Source organism: Glycine max, chromosome 7 (genome assembly GCF_000004515.6).
Source record: "Glycine max cultivar Williams 82 chromosome 7, Glycine_max_v4.0, whole genome shotgun sequence".
Taxonomy (NCBI): Eukaryota; Viridiplantae; Streptophyta; class Magnoliopsida; order Fabales; family Fabaceae; genus Glycine; species Glycine max.
Window position 1 is genome coordinate 8,671,108 of NC_038243.2, and position 21,004 is coordinate 8,692,111.

General features: G+C 34.3%; 1 protein-coding gene across 1 annotated transcript; it reads left to right on the forward strand.

Moving 5' to 3' along the window:
• The first annotated feature begins 2,029 nt into the window (after window positions 1-2,029).
• Window positions 2,030-21,004, forward strand: LOC106799440 (rust resistance kinase Lr10). The gene is given in 7 exon segments (XM_014777880.2): window positions 2,030-2,209; window positions 2,619-2,871; window positions 13,046-13,078; window positions 13,659-14,093; window positions 16,853-16,890; window positions 19,801-19,890; window positions 19,892-21,004. Coding segments are annotated over 7 exon segments (1,362 nt in total). The 5' UTR covers window positions 2,030-2,044; the 3' UTR covers window positions 20,240-21,004.

A 21,004-nucleotide genomic window follows, 5' to 3' on the forward strand; every position in this document is an offset into this window, starting at 1 on the left:
TGATACTCTCTTGTTTTTGTATATATTATAATTCCTTTAATATATTTTCTCTAAATTGTCATTTTCCTCCATTTTAAACACTAAAGGTTATATTTGATTTCGAACATTAAAAACTAGATTCAATTGCATTATTTCTAATGATAGTTTGTTTTTAATCAGTTTCAAGGGTGTGTGACAAAGAACAAGTTGTGCCATCTATTGATGTAATTTACATGTAGAAGAGGTTGTTCCATCTATAGTTAACAGATTTTGGCATCTAGCACCAGAATTGTAGTAGGAAATAGAGCATTATTTCCGTGTCAGATGCTAGAGGAACAAAAGGGTATGTAGCTCCAGAAGTATGAAATATAAATTTTGGTGGAGTTTCACACAAATCTGATGTTTACAGCTACGAAATGATGCTACTAGAAAGGGTGGGAGGGAGAAAAGAATATTAATGCGAAAGCAAGTCACACAAGTGAGATATACTTCCCACATTGGGTCTGCAACAGGCTAGAGCAGGGTGGAGATTGGAGACCTAACGGGGTGATAGTGACGGAAGAAAACGAGATAGTAAAAAGAATGACTGTAGTGGGTTTATGGTGTGTTCAAACCTTTCCAAAGGATAGACCTACTATGACTAGAGTAGTAGATATGCTAGAAGGCAAAACAAATTCTCGAGAAATTCCCCAAAACCTGCCCTTTCTTCTCCCACTAGGTCAATGCTAGAATCTACCACAAGATGAGCTAAATTTCTTTGCACTTTGGGTAGATAATCTTGGAGTACAACTGTGAAAAGAAACTAACATGTAGAAAAGACTCACATTTGAGGGAGGAGAATATCTATTAAAATACTAGTATAAGGTGAAGTCTCACATCAGGTAGAAGTAAAAAGGTTAAATAAGTAATTCAATTGAAGGTAATTAAATTTCCGTCCATTATAAATGCTTCATAATATAATATTCTTTGTAGCTTCTCTAATATTAGTTTTCTTAGTTATATTGTAGTTTAGTATTAGCTTTCTAACACATTTAGGCTTCCAATTTGTGTCTAACTGTTTAAACTGATTAGTGAATAAAATGAAGCCGCAAAACAGTTCAACGGTAATATTAAATGTATTAAATATATATTAAACATTAAAAAGAAAAAAAATAAGTTTTTCTTTGAAAACTTTAACTAATACAAAATGATCTGACTAAAATTTTATTATTAGACTACACCATAGCCACCTGATTCAGTTCTTGGTTAGGCTGTACAATTCAATCCAGTGGTGTTATTGCTTTTTATTCACTTTGGCAGGAAAACGAGGAACTCCTGTCATAAATTTTACGAGTGCACATCTGCACTGTTGAAGTACCGTGGAAAAATATATTGTGACTGAAATATATATTGATCGTGCCATATTTCTAATTCCCCTTCCAAAGTTAAGTGATTGTAAAGAATAGAAGTTTTTTTTTCTATCTGAATAACATTCCAACAAGATTGTGACCGATGCTCTTTAGTGGACTCCTCTTTTCTCTCACTTTGTGCTGTTCCAGGCAATAAATGGAACAAAAAGAGGAAACTTATCATAGGTAATAAAACTAATTTGTTTTTAGCGTTTGTTTAGATGAAGAAATTTAATAAGATAATTTAATTTTTTAAAGAATTTTAATTTTTTTTAGTTAAATAAAATATTTGAATAAAAATTTTTAAAAAAATTTAATATTTTGTTCAAATATTTTAATTAACTTAAATATTAAGATTTTAAATTCTTTCCAAAATAAAAAAATTTAAAATTCTTCTGTAAGCTTAAAGATCCCACAGGTTATTGCTCCCTCCTTCATTCTCTCACTCTTCTCTCTCTTGCAATAGTTTTACATGCCCATTCAAAGTATAGTCCTGATCCTACGTCTTACGCATTAGACGGTAAGCGTAATCTGAGGAAATATATATAAAAAAATATTTATTTTACTTTTTAATCTTTCTTTTTATTTAACTGTAAAGTGATTTGACACTATAAGTGGGTGTCAAAAGAATACCATAGATATGAAAGTTATTTAATAGTGTTAAGTAACTCTCGTAAATGTCCAGTGCGGAAACGAGAATGTTGAAAATATTTCCTTGGCTTGAGAATTGCGGGTGGCGTGTCCAAGTGTCGGTAGACGTTATTCCTTTTGAAAATGGTCGTCATTTTCTGAGGAAGCTTTCGGTCGCGGGTTTCTCGTCCACTATTTGGTTCTCAACAGAAGTATGTGTTATATCTTTTCTATGTTAGTCTTTCGTTCAATTTCACCTGTGTCAAACGTGATGGACTACAAGTAAGTTGAACTCATAAAAAACGGAAAAGTTAACCACCCAAAGACTCATAAATTCGAGTTTAAGATTTTGAATTAAAATAATATTCAATTTTACTTATATTTTTTAGTGTTTACTCCCATTATTGCACAATAAAGTACCCAAGTGATTGTAAATATATATATACAAATCAATGTTCTGTCCTTTTTCCTATCATCATTACAAAAAATCAACTTGGAGGTTTCCTAATGCCAAGAGTTGAAGATGATTGATGATGCATCTCTTTAAATTCCACTTGCCATTCGGAATCTTACAATTCTTGTCATTGACCTTGTCAAAACTCAATTCCTTCTCGATTTCAGGATCCACTTTTAGAGCAGTGCGAGCGACGTTTGCACGTGCCGACTGACGTTCCTGAAGTAGATTATGGTGGTGGTAAAAATTCTGCTGTCGAAAAAGCTCTTGGAAAAGGGTTTGAGGTCAAGTATACTGTTTCTCAAGATTGCACAAAATGCCTGGGAAGTGAAGGAAATTGCTCGAGACATGGTGTTCATTTTTACCAAAATTTATGCCATTATTGCCCTGATGGATCTCACGCCCTGCACTGTTCTAAAAGTATGTCTTCTATCCTATCCTCGCTCCTCTTTTCTCTAACCAACTTACTGTTGTAGCAAAATCCTCTTCATACTTTGCCATCTCTTTGCTCTTAAATTTGCATCTGGTTCCCGTAAGGAAGTAGGAATCCTCCAATTCAACAAAATCATCACGTCAATAATTACTTATTTTTTTTAAGCAAATTATCATTTTTTTTCTTACAATAATGAAATCAGTGTCTCAATTTCCCTATCCTAGCTGCCTTCCTAGTCCCCACTTAATAGTTCTCTCACTTTTTTTTTCTCCCCTCGGCAAGTCGTATAAATTATAGGTATAAGTTTGGGTATTAATTGTTCTATCTTCGGGACAGACATACATACACTACATCACCCAAAAACAAGAACAGAGTGGAATAAGATTAATTTCTAATAGTATATTACGTTGAAGTGTATCTCTCCTCAATAAATAAATAGTAGTAAAAAGTCGAAAAGTGGTACTTATAATTATAATAAAAATAATTATTAAAAATTCATATTTCTAACACAAATTTACTCAATAATCTCTGGAAAGTTTCAGTTACAGTTACACTTACGTTTGTTGACTTGACATTGAGAAAAACTAGATAATTGACTGCACATTTTTCCTAGTCTTGCTGTGTCCATCTCAGATGGTCCCCTTCAATACAACTATTAGGTAGTTCCTTCTTTACAGCTTCATGATTTGGTTTTTCCGTTCTCAGTTTTTCCTCCTTTTCTTATAAGTGTGAATTCATTTGATTGAAATTTTACACATGTTTTGTGGGGACAAAACAATCAATTGGTTGAAGCTTATATCTGATAAGTAATATGACTTGGTAATAAAATAACATCACGACGTTTGTCATATTCATAGCTCGAGATTATCAATGACTCGACCGAGAGGAAAGAAAGAAAGGGAAATCATTGATTTGTAAAAAACTATATATTAAAGATATATTTGTGATGTTTTTCTTTTACTTTTGAGATTTTTTAATTCTTATATTTTATATTTTAATTTTTTTTAGTTTTTATAGTTTGAAAGTAATCTTTTTAGTTTTTATAATTTTTATTTTAATTATTTTTTAGTTTTTATTATAAAAAATATATATACATATAATTAACTATAAATTAATTATAAATTATCTTATAATAAATTAGTTAAAAATTACTTGATAATATTGGTAGTTAATCATAATTGATAATATTACTTATATTTTGATGATAAGAATTAAAAGAAAATTAAAATATAAAATATAGTGATTAAAAAGATTATTTTCAAACTATTGAGACTAATATATTATTAAAATACAAATTATAAAATCTAAAAAAATTACTTTGAAATAAACTAAAAAAAGAAAAATATAAATTATAGAAACTTAAAAAAATTAATTTAAAACTATAAAAATTAAAAGGTAAAATTATAAAAATCAAATAAGTAATTAAACCTTAATGTATTAATGTTACGAAGCATGCTTTGATTTCTCCACTTTCCATTAGAAAATCCTTTGCACAAATCAAATCATCCACTTATTCTGGTTTTCCTTCATAGTCACAAAATATGACTCTTAACTTCTACTCATAAATGTGCAAAAATCTATATAAATAACTTTATATAAATTTAATTTAGTGCAATCTATTCAAATGAAACTGGATACATGCGGTTGAATTCAGATATAACACCAACATCTATGTGGATAAAGCATCAACAGTACTGTTCATTCCATAATTGATTTTTTGATTTGTTATGTAGGGAAAGAAGTGAGATGTCAATTTTAAATTCTTCTCCAATACGAAATTAAACATATAAAAATATATTTAAAATCAATTCTTGACTAATAAATTTCTTAACATCAAATCAAACGCATATTATATTGCCTTATTCACTTTGAAAAGAAAACAAAAAACTCAATTTCTTAGTCATTGTTTGATTTTTCTATAAAGAAAAATGAAAGGCTTCATTTTGATTTAGTTTATGAATAAATAATATAGCTATAAATTATAGCTATAAGCTTGGTTATTAATTGTTCTAACTTCGGAACAGACATACATACACTACATCACCCAAAAACAAGAACAAGGTGGAACAAGATTAATTTCTAATATTATATTACATTGAAGTGGATCTCTCCTCAATAAATAAATAGTAGTAAAAAGTCGAAAAGTGGTACTTATAATTATAATAAAAATAATTATTAAAAATTCATATTTCTAACACAAATTTACTCAATAATCTCTGGGAAGTTTCAGTTACAGTTACACTTACGTTTGTTGACTTGACATTGAGAAAAACTAGATAATTGACTGCATATTTTTCCTAGTCTTGCTGTGTCCATCTCAGATGGTCCCCTTCAATACAAGTATTAGGTGGTTCCTTCTTTACAGCTTCATGATTTGGTTTTTCTGTTCTCAGTTTTTCCTCCTTTTCTTATAAGTGTGAATTCAACTTTGACTTTTAGTAACGTTTCCTGATATTTTCCTTTATAACCCTTGAATAACATTATCAAGTATTTTCCTATGAATTAGTGTCCCCGTTGTTTCGCTGTATTGGCTATCTCTAAATTTGTTTTAACCATTATTCCTTTTTACTTGTGTTAATGGATTTTTTATAGCTACTAACCTATTATTTTTATTTTCATGGTTCGTATTGTTCTTGTATTTAAAAATTGTTTGCCGAATAAATTCAACATATTATACTGTCATGCATATAGTGCATATATTATTATTAACAGTATACATGAGCATGGCTCAAGACAAAATTTCAAGCAAACTCTTCTAAGAGGAAAAACTGTTATATATGGTTTGAAATTATTATTCATATATAATTTACAGTCTGAAGATAAATGCTATAAATATTTATGTTAATTTTTATTGTATATCACTTGTCTGATATAAGCTATATTTTGTAGTCGCACTTTTTGATTCACTTTTCTGTGGTTGTGGTCTGGGACACCCTCTATCATATATATATATATATATATATATATATATATATATATATATATATATATACTAATAATAAAAGGAAAAAAAATTATAGTTAATTAAAATTTTTTAAAACACATTTAAATAAAATCCTTTTAAAAGGGTAAAAGGTTCGTATTCACTTTTCTCGTATTATAATAAAATTTATCCAAATAAATAATAAAATCATCAAGGCTCAAACAAGGTCGTCCAAGAATTCATGCAATTAATATAGAAATCTATACCCCAATGTCACATCCTATTAGAGAGAAACGAGATTTTCCATAGCCATTCACCTAACGATTTGCTCCCACGAACACAAAGTTCAAGATCATCACAGGATTCGGACACAAATAGCATATGGGGAGTGAGTTATCACATTCCTAACTAATAGAGAGAAACGAGAAAACTAGATATACATATCATGTAAATGAGATACAACTTACTTAAACATAACTCACGTAATTCCACCACTTTGTCGTGTAACATCACATTAAACCACAACATGTCGCATTCATTTTCACATGATTCACGTACTCAAAGATCAAAACGCAATATCACTAAATCAATCAATATCAATAAATACACAAGAGTTATGCAACATATACACTAAGACTCAACCCTATATGCAATGTGGTACCCTGTCAATGAAAAGTCACCCTAGGGTACTTAGGAGTACATAACAATTCACACCACACAATGAGTATGTCAGATCACTCTCACTAAGTAAAATCATAAGGTGACCAGTCAGGGTCATTCTGTTTTGCGAGAATACTCTAACCATATGGGATCAACATAGGCTTAAAGGAGCACTCAAATCGAGTGTCTTTACCCCCAAGGCCTAGATTCCGAAAAATCCGTTAGGGCCTCACCTTTCAGATTCAGGTCCAACCTCTAAAATAATTTTTTTAACACACAGACACTGCTCATGAATTATAAAATATCCATGACCTCACACTCATATTTCAAACACGATTAACACATTGCGCTACAATTTAACACCGGTTCCTAACAAGGAAACCTACATTTTCCCTTTAACATTGCGCATAAACACTTTTCTCAAGATAAACATTGGTCGGGTGATTGTATAATTCACAGCTTACAAACAAGTATTGTCACATTAAGTGTTAAACACACACTTATTCACAACCAGATCTCATGTCCACAGCTTAACATCTCATAATGTCACAATCCACCATCACATATTTACATATATCTTACAAATTAACACATGTTTAACTTTGCACTTATACTCAATCTCAATAACAATATTATAATTTCAAAGCAACATGTTATCCCGCAATTCGTCACGTATTTAATTTATCACTTATACACAATTTCAATCATAATTTCATGATCCCAATATAACTATTTATCATGTTAATCCTATAAAAAACACAAACAAATTATACAAAAATGTTTCTCAATCCATGGGCAGTAAAACCCCTCAAACAATTTCACATAATCATACAGCAAGAATTTTAATACAATAAACATCCCAAAATAAACCCCAATTTGATCTCCTAGGGATTCCTACACATGTTTATTCTAACCTCAATTGTGATAAACTCATTCCTTTCCTCTAAACGGGCTCACGTGTGTTCCAGCAATCATAGTGACATCTCTAACGATTCCCTGACATTCCTCAAGCTTTTCCTTATGTTGCTCTAATAAGGTTTCCAAACGTTAGAGACAATGAGAAGAGATTGAAGCCTTCATTTCACTGTATGCGTTCAATGAGTATTTCTCCCTCCCCAAACATTACTTTACAAATCCCAATGATGAAGATGTGAAAAAATTATTTGCAAACCTATTTTCCACATTTCACAATGATCCAATGGTTAACAAGTCTGGGATCGTAGGTTGACTGGGACAGGTTTTGGGTTTCTACGAGAAAGGAGAAGGTTACGCAAAGGGAATTTCTATCACCTACAACATTTTCTCGAATTTCCAACGGTGAGAATGTTCGGAAATTAGTTCTGAACCTAATGCTCAAGTTTCACGATGATCCAACGGTTAACGAGTCAAAGATCGTCATTTTACAAACAGGTTTGACTGTATCCGGGAAAAAGAGAGAGTTTTGGGAGGAGGAGAAGGGAAAACAAAATTAAGAGGAAGAGAAAACGCATAGACTATTGTCAATTTAAAAATTGACCTAACATGTCTCTATTTATAGCTAGGTACTCTCAGCTTATTATTTACTTTATTTTTCTTTATTTTGTTATTTTATAAACAAATACTCTATTTTATTTCCTATCAAATGAATAAATTAAATATCCTTTTTATTTTCCTTCAAATCATTATTTTGTTAGAAGTAATTCTAACCTATAGATAGGATTAGTCAAATAAAGATTACCATTCCTAGCTATCAGATTATCAATGGCATGTGCAGATGAAGGCGATTCTTGGTTATCAAGAAGTCGCAAAAATTGTAGAAGAAGGGTTCTCGGTGCACACAACCGATGCCACAGATGTGTAGAAGGCACTTTGCAAAGAATATGAGAAGAAAGATTATAAAGCGACCTTTTTACTGCAACAATGTGTTGATGTGGCGCACTTTGAGAAGATTGCAGGTGTTGCAACTTCACGAGAAGTGTGGCAGATTCTGGAAAAATGCAACAAAGGTGTAGAGCAACTGAAGAAGGTGAGACTCCAGACGATGCGATGACAATATGAATTAATTTAAATGGAGAACAACGAGAAGATAACTGAGTTCTTCAACATAATCATCTCCCACACGAATGTGATGAAAAATTGTGGTGAGAAAATCACAAATCAAACAATTGTTGAAAAGATTTTGAGAACTCTCAATCCCAAATTCGACCACATTGTTGTGCCATTGAAGAATCCAAGTAGCTTGAAGATTTGAAGGTAGAAGAACTTCAATTTTCTCTTGAGGCGCATGAGCAAAGACTTATTGAAAGAGGTTCAAAGAGGTCTGGTGATCATCAAGCATTGGAGGCTTATACCTCAAAAAGAGGAGGCCACAACTTCAAAGGACATTTCAGAGGTTGAGGTTGTGGAAAAGATATCAAAGGTGGCTTTGGAAGAAATAGTCAAAACCAAGATCAAGGAAAGATTGATCAAGATCAACCAAAAGGCTCCAATAAAAGAGGGAACTTCAATAATTAGCGAGGAGGAAAGAAAAAGGTTGATAGGAAGAGGCTCAAATGCTCCAATTGTAATCGAATTGGGCACCTTTAATTTCTACAGAATGTACAACCCTAACAAGTCACACAAATCTTCAAGGGAGTTAGTCACACGGAGATCATCAGGCACACATGGCTAAAGAAGAGAATGAAGCAAGCTCCGAGGAGCAACCTTTGATGCTAATGATGATCACCAATCCAAAATCTTACAACAATGAAGTGTGGTACATAGATTTTGGGTGTTCTAATCATATGACAGGACATCGAGATTGGATTGTTAATTTTAATCCAAAAAAGAAGAGTACTATGAAATTTGTAGACAATAGAACCACTCAGGCTGAAGGTTCTGGAAATGTACTAGTCAAAAGAGAAGATGGAAGACAAGCAGTGATTACAAAAGTATTGTATGTTCCTTGAATGACCTCTAATTTGATTAGCTTGGGTCAGCTCTTGGAGAAAGGATGTTTAGTGAATTCAGTTAAAGGTTCCCTAGAAATCCATGACAAAGCAAAGAGACTGGTGATGAAAGCCCCATTGGCCAAGAACAGAACCTTCAAGGTAAGCCTAAACACCATTGAATCTCAGGGTCTTTCCACTGCAACTTTGTCAGATGATTCATGGTTATGGCACCTTAGACTAGGCCACTTAAATTTTAGAGATATGAGCCTCTTGAGATCCAAAGAAATGTTAACTGGTCTCCCTCCAATTAAAATTCCTAAGAAGATATGTGACAATTTCTTAATCAACAAACAACCCAGGAATTCCTTCAGCAATTTTACTACTTCTAAGGCTAGTGAAATATTGCATGTTTACTCAGATAATTGTGGACCTCTTGACACTCCATCATTAGGAGGAAATAGATATTTTGTCTCTTTTGTTGATGATCTGAGCAGGAAGGTGTGGCTCTACCCAATCAAAGTCAAGAGTGATGTGTTCAACATCTTTAAAGATTTCAAAGCTCTTGTGGAGAAGCAATTTGGAAAGTGCATTAAAATTCTAAGAATAGATGGTGGAGGTGAATTCACATATGGAGAACTTAAAGGTTTCTGTAAGGAGCATGGTATAGTTCATGAAGTAACTACTCCTTACACTCCCCAACATAATGGCATTGCAGAAAGAAGGAATAAGATAATCTTGAACATGGTCAGAAGCATGCTTAAAGAAAAGAATCTTCCTTACATTTTCTGGGGTGAAGTAGCCATGACAGTTGTGCATCTTCTAAATAGGTGTCCAACCAAGAGGCTTGACTCCATTGTTCCAGAAGAATCTTGGTCAAGAAGCAAACCTTCAGTTAAGCATTTCAGGATTTTTGGATCCTTTTGCTATAGGCACGTTCCTGATCAAAGGAGAAAGAAGTTGGATGACAATGGTGAGCCAATGATTTTTTTTTTGGATACAACTCTATTGGTTCATACAAACTATACAATCCAAAGAATCAACAAGTTCTATTTAGTAGAGATGTTTACTTTGATGAAGTAAGCTCATGGGAAGAGTTTCAGCCTACTTCTGAGACAATACCGAAGATTCAACTAGAATTGAAAGATGATGATCCGGTAGGAGAGATACATCAAGAAGTGGTCAATAATGAACCTCAGATGGTGGTTGATAGACCTACAAGAGCCAGAAGTTTTCCCTTAAGACTCAAAGATTATCAGGTTTACCCTGGTAATGCAATTACTGAGGATGGTGATTTGGTTCAGTATATGGCACTTATGGCAGACATGCAACCTATTACTTTTGAGGAAGCTATCTCTAAGGAAGTATGGAGATCACCAATGGAGGAAGAATTGAAGAGCATTGGGAAGAATGATACCTGGGAAATGGTAAATTTACCTCAGAACAAAAAGCCTATTGCTGTTAAATGGGTTTTAAAACTAAACTCAAGCCTGATGGGTCGATTGCAAAACATATAGCTAGGCTGGTGGCTAAAGGATTCATACAGCATGAAGGTTTAGACTATACTGAAGTATTTGCTCCAATAGCAATATTGGTGATTGTATGATTGATTGTTTCCCTAACTTGCTGGAGAAATTGGAAACTATGGCAACTAGATGTCAAGTCAGTCTTTCTAAATGGGCCACTTGATGAAGAAGTTTTTGTGGTACAACCTCGATCCTGGCTTCATATGTAAAGGTAAAGAACAAATGGTTTTGAGACTAAGAAGGCCTTATATGGCTTGAAACAATCACCTAGGGCATGGAACAAAAGGATTGACTTCTTTCTAACTGGTTTTGGCTTTCAGAAATGCTCAGTTGAGCATGGTGTGTATATCAAAACAGTAACTAAAACTGAGATTGTGGTGATGTGCTTGTATGTTGATGATTTACTCATCACTGATAGTAGTTTGACTGTTATTGAATCACTCAAGCAAGGATTGAAGAGTGAATTTGAGATGACTGATCTAGGCATTTTCTTGGATCAAAGGAAATATATCTATGAAGTCCTGAAGAAATTTAAAATGATGGGTTGTAAACCAGTAGAGACTCCAGCTGAATTGAATGTGAAGCTTGTGAAGAGTGAAGATGAAGGCTCTGTTGATGGAGCTATGTTCAGGTAGATTGTTGGTAGCTTGAGGTTTATTTGTCACAGCAGGCCAGCAATGACTTTTAGTGTTGGTTTGGTCAGCAAGTTTATGAGTGATCCTAGACAACCACACTTGATTGCAGCTAAAAGAATCATGAGGTATCTGAAAGGAACACTCGGATATGGCATTTTGTTTCCTCATCACACTAAGGGAGATGATAGCCTACACCTTGTAGCCTACTTTGATTCTGACTAGTGTGGTGATCTGGTTGACAGAAGAAGCACCATGGGACAAGTTTTCCTGCTGTCAGGGTCTCTCATATCCTGGAGTTCTAAGAAGCAGACAGTAGTAGCATTGTCCACTTGTGAAGACGAATACATTGCAGCCTGTGCAGCTGCCTATCAAGCTTTGTGGCTATCCTCTCTACTTGAAGAATTAAAGGTGTTTACTGGTGAGACAGTGGATTTGTTGGTAGACAATAAATCAGCAATTTATTTGGCTAAGAAGCCTGTGTCACATGGCAGAAGCAAGCATATAGACACCAAATTTCATTTCCTCAGAGATCAAGTGAGCAAGGGGAAGATCAAACTTCAGCACTGCAGAACTGAGAAATAGCTTGCTGACATTATGACTAAGTCCTTGAAGAGTAAAAGTTTTAAGAAGTTGAGAGAGTTTTTGAATGTTGTTAGTTTGTAATTGGTTTGAATCAAGGAGAGGTGTTAGAAGTGATTCTAACCAATAGATAGGATTAGTTAAATAAAGTCAGTTTGACAGATTTCCAATCCTAGCTATCACATTGATTTTAGTTGTTTGATATGCTATAAATACCAACCTTGTGCTAGAGTGTAATACAAAAGAAAAAATAAGAATATTTTTTCTCTAACTTTTCTATCCTCTGTTACTGCAATTCATGTGTGTGTTTGAGTTCTATTCTTATTTTAACATATTTTAATAAAGTTATTTCTCCTTATTTATTTAATCATAAAAATTTCATTATTTTTTTTCTAAAATTTTATTTATTTTAAATATTTTTTTAAAATTTATTTCACGCAAAAATAGAATGTTAGATGGTCTAAAATTATAAAAATGTCCTTTTAGATAAAAATGGTGGTACACGACGGAAAAGTTGATCCATCCTTTTTCCACTTTTCCTTCATTTACTTTTATTTCATGGATGTATCAGGCATGTGGCTGTACTACCAACACTCCTTAAGAAGAGGAAGCAATTCATTAAGTGTATCTCTCAATAAATAAATAGTAGTAAAAGGTCGAAAAGTGGTACTTATATTTATAATGAAAAAAATTATTAAAAATTCATATTCCTAACATTGGGTGTGATGTTAGTGCTGTATACAGTTATGGGTAATTCCCATTGTGTCTCTCTTCGGATATCATGCCATAGCCATTAGCGTGTACTTTCTACATGAGGCCTTCGGTGAAAGTACATAAATATACATGTTTATGTTTGTTATAGTCAACTACAATATCTTCCTTGAATTGGCACAATGCTAACCCATCTCTGCTATCACTGCTGACTGTTGCAGGAGAAATTCATTGGACGATGAAACTCATTTTAGGTAATAGATCGGGTTTTCCTTGAACTTTTTTTCCTATTTTATGCATATTTATTTCTCTTAACGAGGAGTACTCTCAAATTAACACTCTCTATTATTAAAATTCATTATAAATTATAAATTTAAGAGAGCGGCTCATTAAATATGAGACTAACAAAAAGAAACACAAAAATACAAAGAAAAAAATTTAAAATGAGATGAAAAAAATTGACAAATTTTTTTATTTATCCACAATGAATGAACAGTGAGATAAAAATAACCTCATAATTAAAATGGTCTTTAAAATAACAAAAAAACACATATCTATGTGTTTTTGGAAATAACCTCATATCCATTGAAAATCTAAAAATGGTCTTTAAAATAACAAAAAAACACATAATTAACTACCGTCTTCTTATTCTTACCATATCTATGGTTGAATTTACAAGCATTGGTAATTCACCGTCGTGTTCTTGTATATTCTTATTTATTTGGGTCTTGTTTGTTGTGTACATTTTAAACTGATAAATATTAACTTCCAGAAACAAGAGGAATTCAAGTATTTCTTAACCCCTGATTCTCTTATATATCTTTTAACACACAGGTATTACAGCTGGAGTAATGGGAGGATTCATGATATGCATCATAATTTGCTCTACTAAATGTATGTCATCAACAAAAGTAAAACTATGGCTTACGTTAAAGAATGACCAAGTTATAGAATCATTCTTAAAACATCATGGAGCACTAGCACAGAAGAGATATAAATTTTCCGAAGTTAAGAAAATGACCAACTCCTTCAAAGTTAAACTGGGTGAAGGTGGCTTTGGTGCTGTATACAAAGGACAGCTACTAAGTGGCTGCCCTGTGGCTGTAAAGATATTGAATGCATCCAAAGGAAATGGCGAATACTTCATCAATGAGGTTGCTAGCATCAGTAGAACTTCTCATGTTAATATTGTCACACTTCTTGGATTCAGTTCGGAAGGACGCAAAAAAGCTCTCATTTATGAGTTTTTCCCCATGGTTCTCTTGACAAGTTTATTTACAATAAGGGTCTGGAAACAACTGCATCCTTGTTGATAACTGCTAAATAATTGTATTTTGATAATAGAAAATAAGGCAAAATTGTCTTCAAAAATAATTATTTAGCAGTTATTTGCGCTTAAATATTAAAGAATTGATGTTTTGTTGAATTTTGGCTGCAAATATAAAAACTGGAGGTGTAACAAGCAAAAAGGCCAGACAAATTGAAGAAAAGAAGAAAATCTGAAGCAGACCCAGCCCAATACGCACGCTGAGCGTGCGTCACGCGCTAAGCCCGTGATCCAACAGAAATGCGCGCTAAGCCTGCAACACGCGCGCTAAGCCTGCGATCCAACAGAAGAACGCGCTAAGCCTGCAACACGCGCGCTAAGCCTGCGATCCAATAGAAGAACGCGCTAAGCCTACAACACGCGCGCTAAGCGCGCGATCTACACGGGCTAAGCGAGGGGTGTCGCGCTGAGCGCGCCTACGAAGGCCCAAGGCCCACTTCAACAGCTATAAATAGAGAGTTAGTCCAAAGGAAAGAACACACCACGACAGAACCCCTCTCTTAGGGGTTTCACTTACTCCCTTTCTTTCTTTCATCCCTTCTCATTGTAAAGCCCTCAATGACCATGAGTGGCTAAACCCTTAGTTAGGGTCTGGCAGGCCTAGAAGCCAATGTGATGTATGATGTACTCTTCACTATTTATCAATGCAATACTAGGTTTTTCTTTCTTATTTTCTTTTCTGTTTTTACCTTGCATTCTCATCTTTATATTCTGTTAGGGGTTAGATGCTCGGGAGAGGGTAACTTCTAAATAAGATTTAAAGAAGATAGGGTAACTTCTAAATAAGATTTAAAGAAGATATGCATGCATTAATTTTAGGAGTTAGACGCTCGGGAGAGGATAACTTTTAATAGAACAGGAAGAAAAGATATCATAATAAAATCATTGCTAGGCATAGAGTGATTGCATTATGCCCATGCGTCAAAGCAAACATCTAGAATTAGAACTTTCATGCATTTTATCTACTGAGTCTTTGCAAAGGCATTTGGGGGATAGATAGGTAAAATAGGCTTGTCATCGTGAGGTATCAGGGGCAAGTAAATGAATAGATGTGGGTGGGATAAAATCACTTGAATTGGTAAAGAAAAAATCATAAACTCATACATCCTAGGCAGGCTAGGCAAGTCAGTTCCCAACATTATATTATCTTGAATTTATCTTCTTTTTTTTTATCTAAATCTTTTATCTTTCTTATCTTTCACTTTTCTAATCTTCTTCCTTTTTCTTTATCTTTTAATTTTATCTTTAATTCTTTTATCTTTTCCTTTATCTTCTAATTTTATCTTTTCTTATCTTCTATCTTTTTCTATTTTTTATTTTAAATTTATTATCTCTTGCTTGTAAATTGGGTTTGCATTAGTCTAAGTACAAACAAAGTCCCTGTGGATTCGACACTCGGACTTCCGAGAACTTTACTACTTGTGACGATTTGGTACACTTGCCAACGAGTCAACAAGTTTTTGGCGCCGTTGCCGGGGACTTTGTTTTTCGTACTTGATTAATTGCATATTCCAATTTGTAAGCAATTAGTTTTCACTTTCTATTTTTATTTTTATTTTGTTTTTTGTTTTTTTATCTATTTTAGCTGCTTTATTTTATTTTTCAATTTTTTTCTCTTTACTCATTCTTACTTTATTCTTTTTTTTAAAATAAAAAAAAATTATTTATTCTGTGATAACGTGCACGGTAGTTATTTCTTTTGTTAATTATGCACACTGCTTCTTCGAAGAACGCATCATGGCAGAAAATCATCCACAGAGAATGACGCTAGAGGATTACTCTAGCCCTATTATACCTCAGTACTTCACCAGCATAGCTAGACCAGAGGTGCAGACGGCCAACTTCTCATATCCATATTCCTTGATCCAACTGATTCAAGGGAATCTATTTTACGGCCTACCAAGTGAAGATCCATACGCGCACCTGACCACATACATCGACATTTGCAACACGGTGAAGATAGTAGGAGTGCCTGAAGATGCCATCCGCCTCGACTTATTTTGTTTTTCCTTGGTCGGTGAAGCAAAAACATGGCTTCGCTTGTTTAAAGGGAATAGCCTGCGGACATGGGACGAGGTGGTGGAGAAGTTCCTGAAGAAGTACTTCCCAGAATCCAAGACCATTAAGGGAAAGGTGGAAATCTCATCGTTCCACCAACATCCTCATGAATCGTTGAGTGAAGCCCTTGATCGCTTTCATGGGTTACTTTGGAAGACTCCTACACATGGGTTTAGCGAGCCAGTCCAGCTCAACATCTTTATTGATGGCTTGCAACCCCATTCCAAGCAGCTCCTCGACGCCTCAGCTGGTGCAAGGATCAAGTTAAAGACTCCAGAAGAAGCTATTGAGCTAATAGAGAATATGGCGGCCAATGATTATGTCATTCTACGCGACCAAGAGCCCAGCCCACAGGAAGAAAGCACTAGGCTAGAAGAATTGCTGGTACAGTTCATGCAGGAAACAGGGTCACATCAGAAGAGCACTGATGCAGCAATTAGAAATCTAGAAGTACAACTAGCTAAGCTAGTTGCTGAAAGGCCCACCGAAACCTTTGCGGTCAATACTGAGATGAAGCCCAAAGAGGAGTGCAAGGTAATTTTAACTGAGGAAGATGTGGAAGAAGAAAAGAAGGAAGAGATAGAAAGAAATGAGGAGAAAACACAACAATGGGAGAAGTACTCACAAGTAGAAATTCAACAAGAAAGTATTTTCCAAGTCAATACCACTCCTCATCAACTGATTGTCAAGGAAGAAAGACATGGAAAACATGATAAACCCTTAAGTGTCCTTCTCTCCTTGACCACCAGCACTTTTCTTGCTACAATATGGAAGGTGTTTCCAGCATACATGAGTTTCATGGTGTCTCTAGCTAAGAGGCGAAAATGCAAGGAAGATGTGTTCTTTGTGACCTTCATGCCACCTTGAAGGCATTTGACCCGTCAAGCTAATGACGTTAAAGAAGCGCTTACTGGGAGGCAACCCAGGATTTCTAACTTTATCTCTTTTAGTTAATTGCAATTTGTTTCTTTTAGGATAGTTGTGTTATTTCTTTTCTTTATTTTGAATTTGTGCATTTTGATTTTATGCATTTTAATTTTAGTAGTTTAAATTCAGTTATTGAATAAAAATTGCATGATATTTGTGAAGTCACTGTTTAGGCTTTTTTTGATGGATTCAACACTTGAAATGCTGCATGACAATTGTGAAAATATTGGGTTCTTGGAAGCAAGAGTCAGTCAAACGGACATGAATCACAAAGAGAGAAAAGGTTAGCTTGATGGAAAGAGATCATGTTCCGGTAAGCCGATAACTTTATCTTGTCCCGGAGAGCTGTGTGAATTTAATTATGAGAAAACGTTTGTTTTTAAATTCCTAATTTTGCATCATTCTTAGACTGTTTGATTATTTACATAAGGTGGATATGATCAAGGCCATGTTTCTTTTTTTATTTTAGCCACATAGCCAAAAAGCCAACCTGTGATGAAATTTATCCCTTGCACCCTTGTTGAGCCAAAATTAGTAATTTTTTTTTTTAAATAAAACCCCTGAGCCTAATTGTGATATCTCTAACCTTATTTTAGGATTCTAAGAGAGCATAAAGGTTTTAGTCATAATAAACCCCTAATTTGGGGGATGGGTAGAATGAAGATGGTCTTGGGAATGTAAAAGTAGCACATAATAAGGCACCAAAAAAAAAAAAAAAAAAGCTTGTAAGCCCAGAGTCTCTTTCCCAAAAAAAAGAAAAAGAAAATAAGGGCAGAAAAAAAAAAGGTGCCATAAGTGCTAAGGTTGGAAATAAGAAAAATAGATTGCATATGTGTTAAGGCTGAAAAACAAATAAAGCCTAGGCTAAGTATAAGTTTTTCTAGGATGAATGCTCTCTTATAACCTTAAGTTTGAAATACCAGAAAAACCATGATTTCTTGTCTATCCAGGCCCCATTACAAGTCAATAAAAGTCCTTAGTGATCCACCAAATGTAAGTAAGAATAACTTTAATTGAGATGAAGTGCAAAATTTGGGAATCTTAATTGCAGGTCGTATAAATTTTAAACACTCCCCCCAGACACTTGTGCGTAGAGATAAACACTAACCTTGTGAGGAAAGTGAGGCAAACCAACTTGATTGATTTCCGATACTAACCAATTTCATCTTGATGTAATTTATGCTTCCATTGTGAGATTATGACAAATGCGGAAAGGACAAGTTGGAGGAATCTGAGAAATTGCAGCCATTGAAAGTGTTGAAGCATTCGAAGCCTGCTTTTAATTTGATTTGCTTGGGGACAAGCAAAGTTTTAATTTGGGGGATTTTGATAACTGCTAAATAATTGTATTTTGATAATAGAAAATAAGACAAAATTGTCTTTAAAAATAATTATTTAACAGTTATTTGCGCTTAAATATTAAAGAATTGATGCTTTGTTGAATTTTGGCTGCAGATATAAAAACTGAAGGTGTAACAAGCCAAAAGGCCAGAAAAATTGAAGAAAAGAAGAAAATCTGAAGCAGGCACAGCCCAATACGCGCGCTGAGTGTGCGTCACGCGCTAAGCCCGTGATCCAACAGAAACGCGCGCTAAGCCTGCAACACGCGCGCTAAGCCTGCGACCCAACAGAAGAACGCGCTAAGCCTGCAAAACGAGCGCTAAGCGCGCGATCTACACGGGCTAAGCGAGGGGTGTTGCGCTGAGCGCGCCTACGAAGGCCCAAGGCCCTCTTCAACAGTTATAAATAAAGAGTCAGTCCAAAGGAAAGAAAACACCACGACAGAACCCCTCTCCTAGGGGTTTCACTTACTCCCTTTCTTTCACCCTTTCTCATTGTAAAGCCCTCAATGGCCATGAGTGGCTAAATCCTTATACTCTTCGCTATTTATCAATGCAATACCAGGTTTTTCTTTCCTATTTTCTTTTCTGTTTTTACCTTGCATTCTCATCTATATATTCTGTTAGGGGTTATGCTCGGGAGGGGGTAACTTCTAAATGATTTAAAGAAGATATGCATGCATTAGTTTTAGGGGTTAGAAGCTCGGGAAAGGATAACTTTTAATAGAACAGGAAGAAAAGATATCATAATAAAATCATTGTTAGGCATAGAGTGATTGCATTATGCACATGCGTCAAAGCAAACATCTAGAATTAGAACTTTCATGCATTTTATCTATTGAGTCTTTGCAAAGGCATTTGGGGGATAATAGGTAAAATAGGCTTGTCATCTTGAGACATCAGGGGCAAGTAAATGAATAGATGTGGGTGAGATAAAATCACCTGAATTGGTAAAGAAAATATCATAAACTCATACATCCTAGGCAGGCTAGACAAGTCAGTTCCCAACATTATCTTATCTTGAATTTATCTTTTTTTTATCTAAATCTTTTATCTTTCTTATCTTTCACTTTTCTAATCTTCTTCCTTTTTCTTTATCTTTTAATTTTATCTTTAATTCTTTTATCTTTTCCTTTATCTTCTAATTTTATCTTTTCTTATCTTCTATCTTTTTTTATTTTTTATTTTAAATTTATTATCTCTTCCTTGTAAATTGGGTTTGCATTAGTCTAAATACAAACAAAGTCTCTGTGGATTCGACACTCAGACTTTCGAGAACTTTACTACTTGTGACGATTTGGTACACTTGCCAACGAGTCAACACTTGTGTTGGGATAATTTCTTGCAAATTGCCATAGGTACAGCCCGAGGACTAGAGTACTTGCATAGGGGTTGCAACACTCGAATTTTACATTTTTGACATAAAGCCACATAACATTCTTTTGGATGAGAATTTTTGCCCCAAGATATCAGATTTCGGGCTTGCAAAGCTTTGCCCTATGAAAGAGAGCATTATTTCCATGTCAGATGCTAGAGGAACAATAGAGTATGTAGCTCCAGAAGTATGGAATAGGAATTTTGGCGGAATTTCGCAGAAATCTGATGTTTACAGCTTTGGAATGATGCTACTAGAAATGGTGGGAGTGAAGAAGAATATTAATGGAGAAGTCAGTCAGATAAGTGAGTACTTCCCATATTGGATATACAACAGGCTAGAGCAGGGCATAGATTTGACAACTGATGGGGTGATAGCCACACAATAAACAGAGATAGCAAGGAGAATGACTATAGTGGGTTTATGGTGTGTTCAAACAATTCCACAAGATAGACCAACAATGAGCAAAGTAATAGATATGCTAGAAGGCAACATGAATTCCGTAGAAATGCCCCCAAAACTTGTTCTTTCTTCTCCAGCTAGATCGGTTCCAGAATTTACCACTAGTTCATTTCAATCGGGGTAGATCTTTCAAATTATTTTGTAAAACAGATCACTCAACATGATTATGTTGTACTTTTAATTCATTTTGAAACAAAGTGGATGCCATACATGTGCAAGCAAGTTGAATTCAAATGCTAGACCAAACTGTGTGCTATGCTTAGTGCTATGTAAGAGTCAGGGCCCAATATTATTGTTGCTGTAGGTGAGATCAAAGTTGTTGACTCTGATGAAATCAGTTACAAATGATGCACAAGTGGCAACAAATGTGTCTTCCTCTTTCTTGATAGTCTCTCGTCGTTCTTTTCTTTTTCTTATAGTAATTGTATTTTTAGTATCTCTTAGAGTTCATCGCTATCTTCCGGGTAACAATAATATATTGTAACTTTCAATATTTACCAGTTCTTTGCTATCATCCGGATAGATTTTGAGGAGAGGCAAAACCTGTTCTTTCTTCTCTCACTAGATCGATTCCAGAATTTACCACTAGTTCTTTGCTATCTTTCGGGTAGATCTTGCAAGTTATTTTGTAAAATAGATCACTCAAACATAATTATGCTGTAATCTACTTATCTATTTGTAATATATAAAT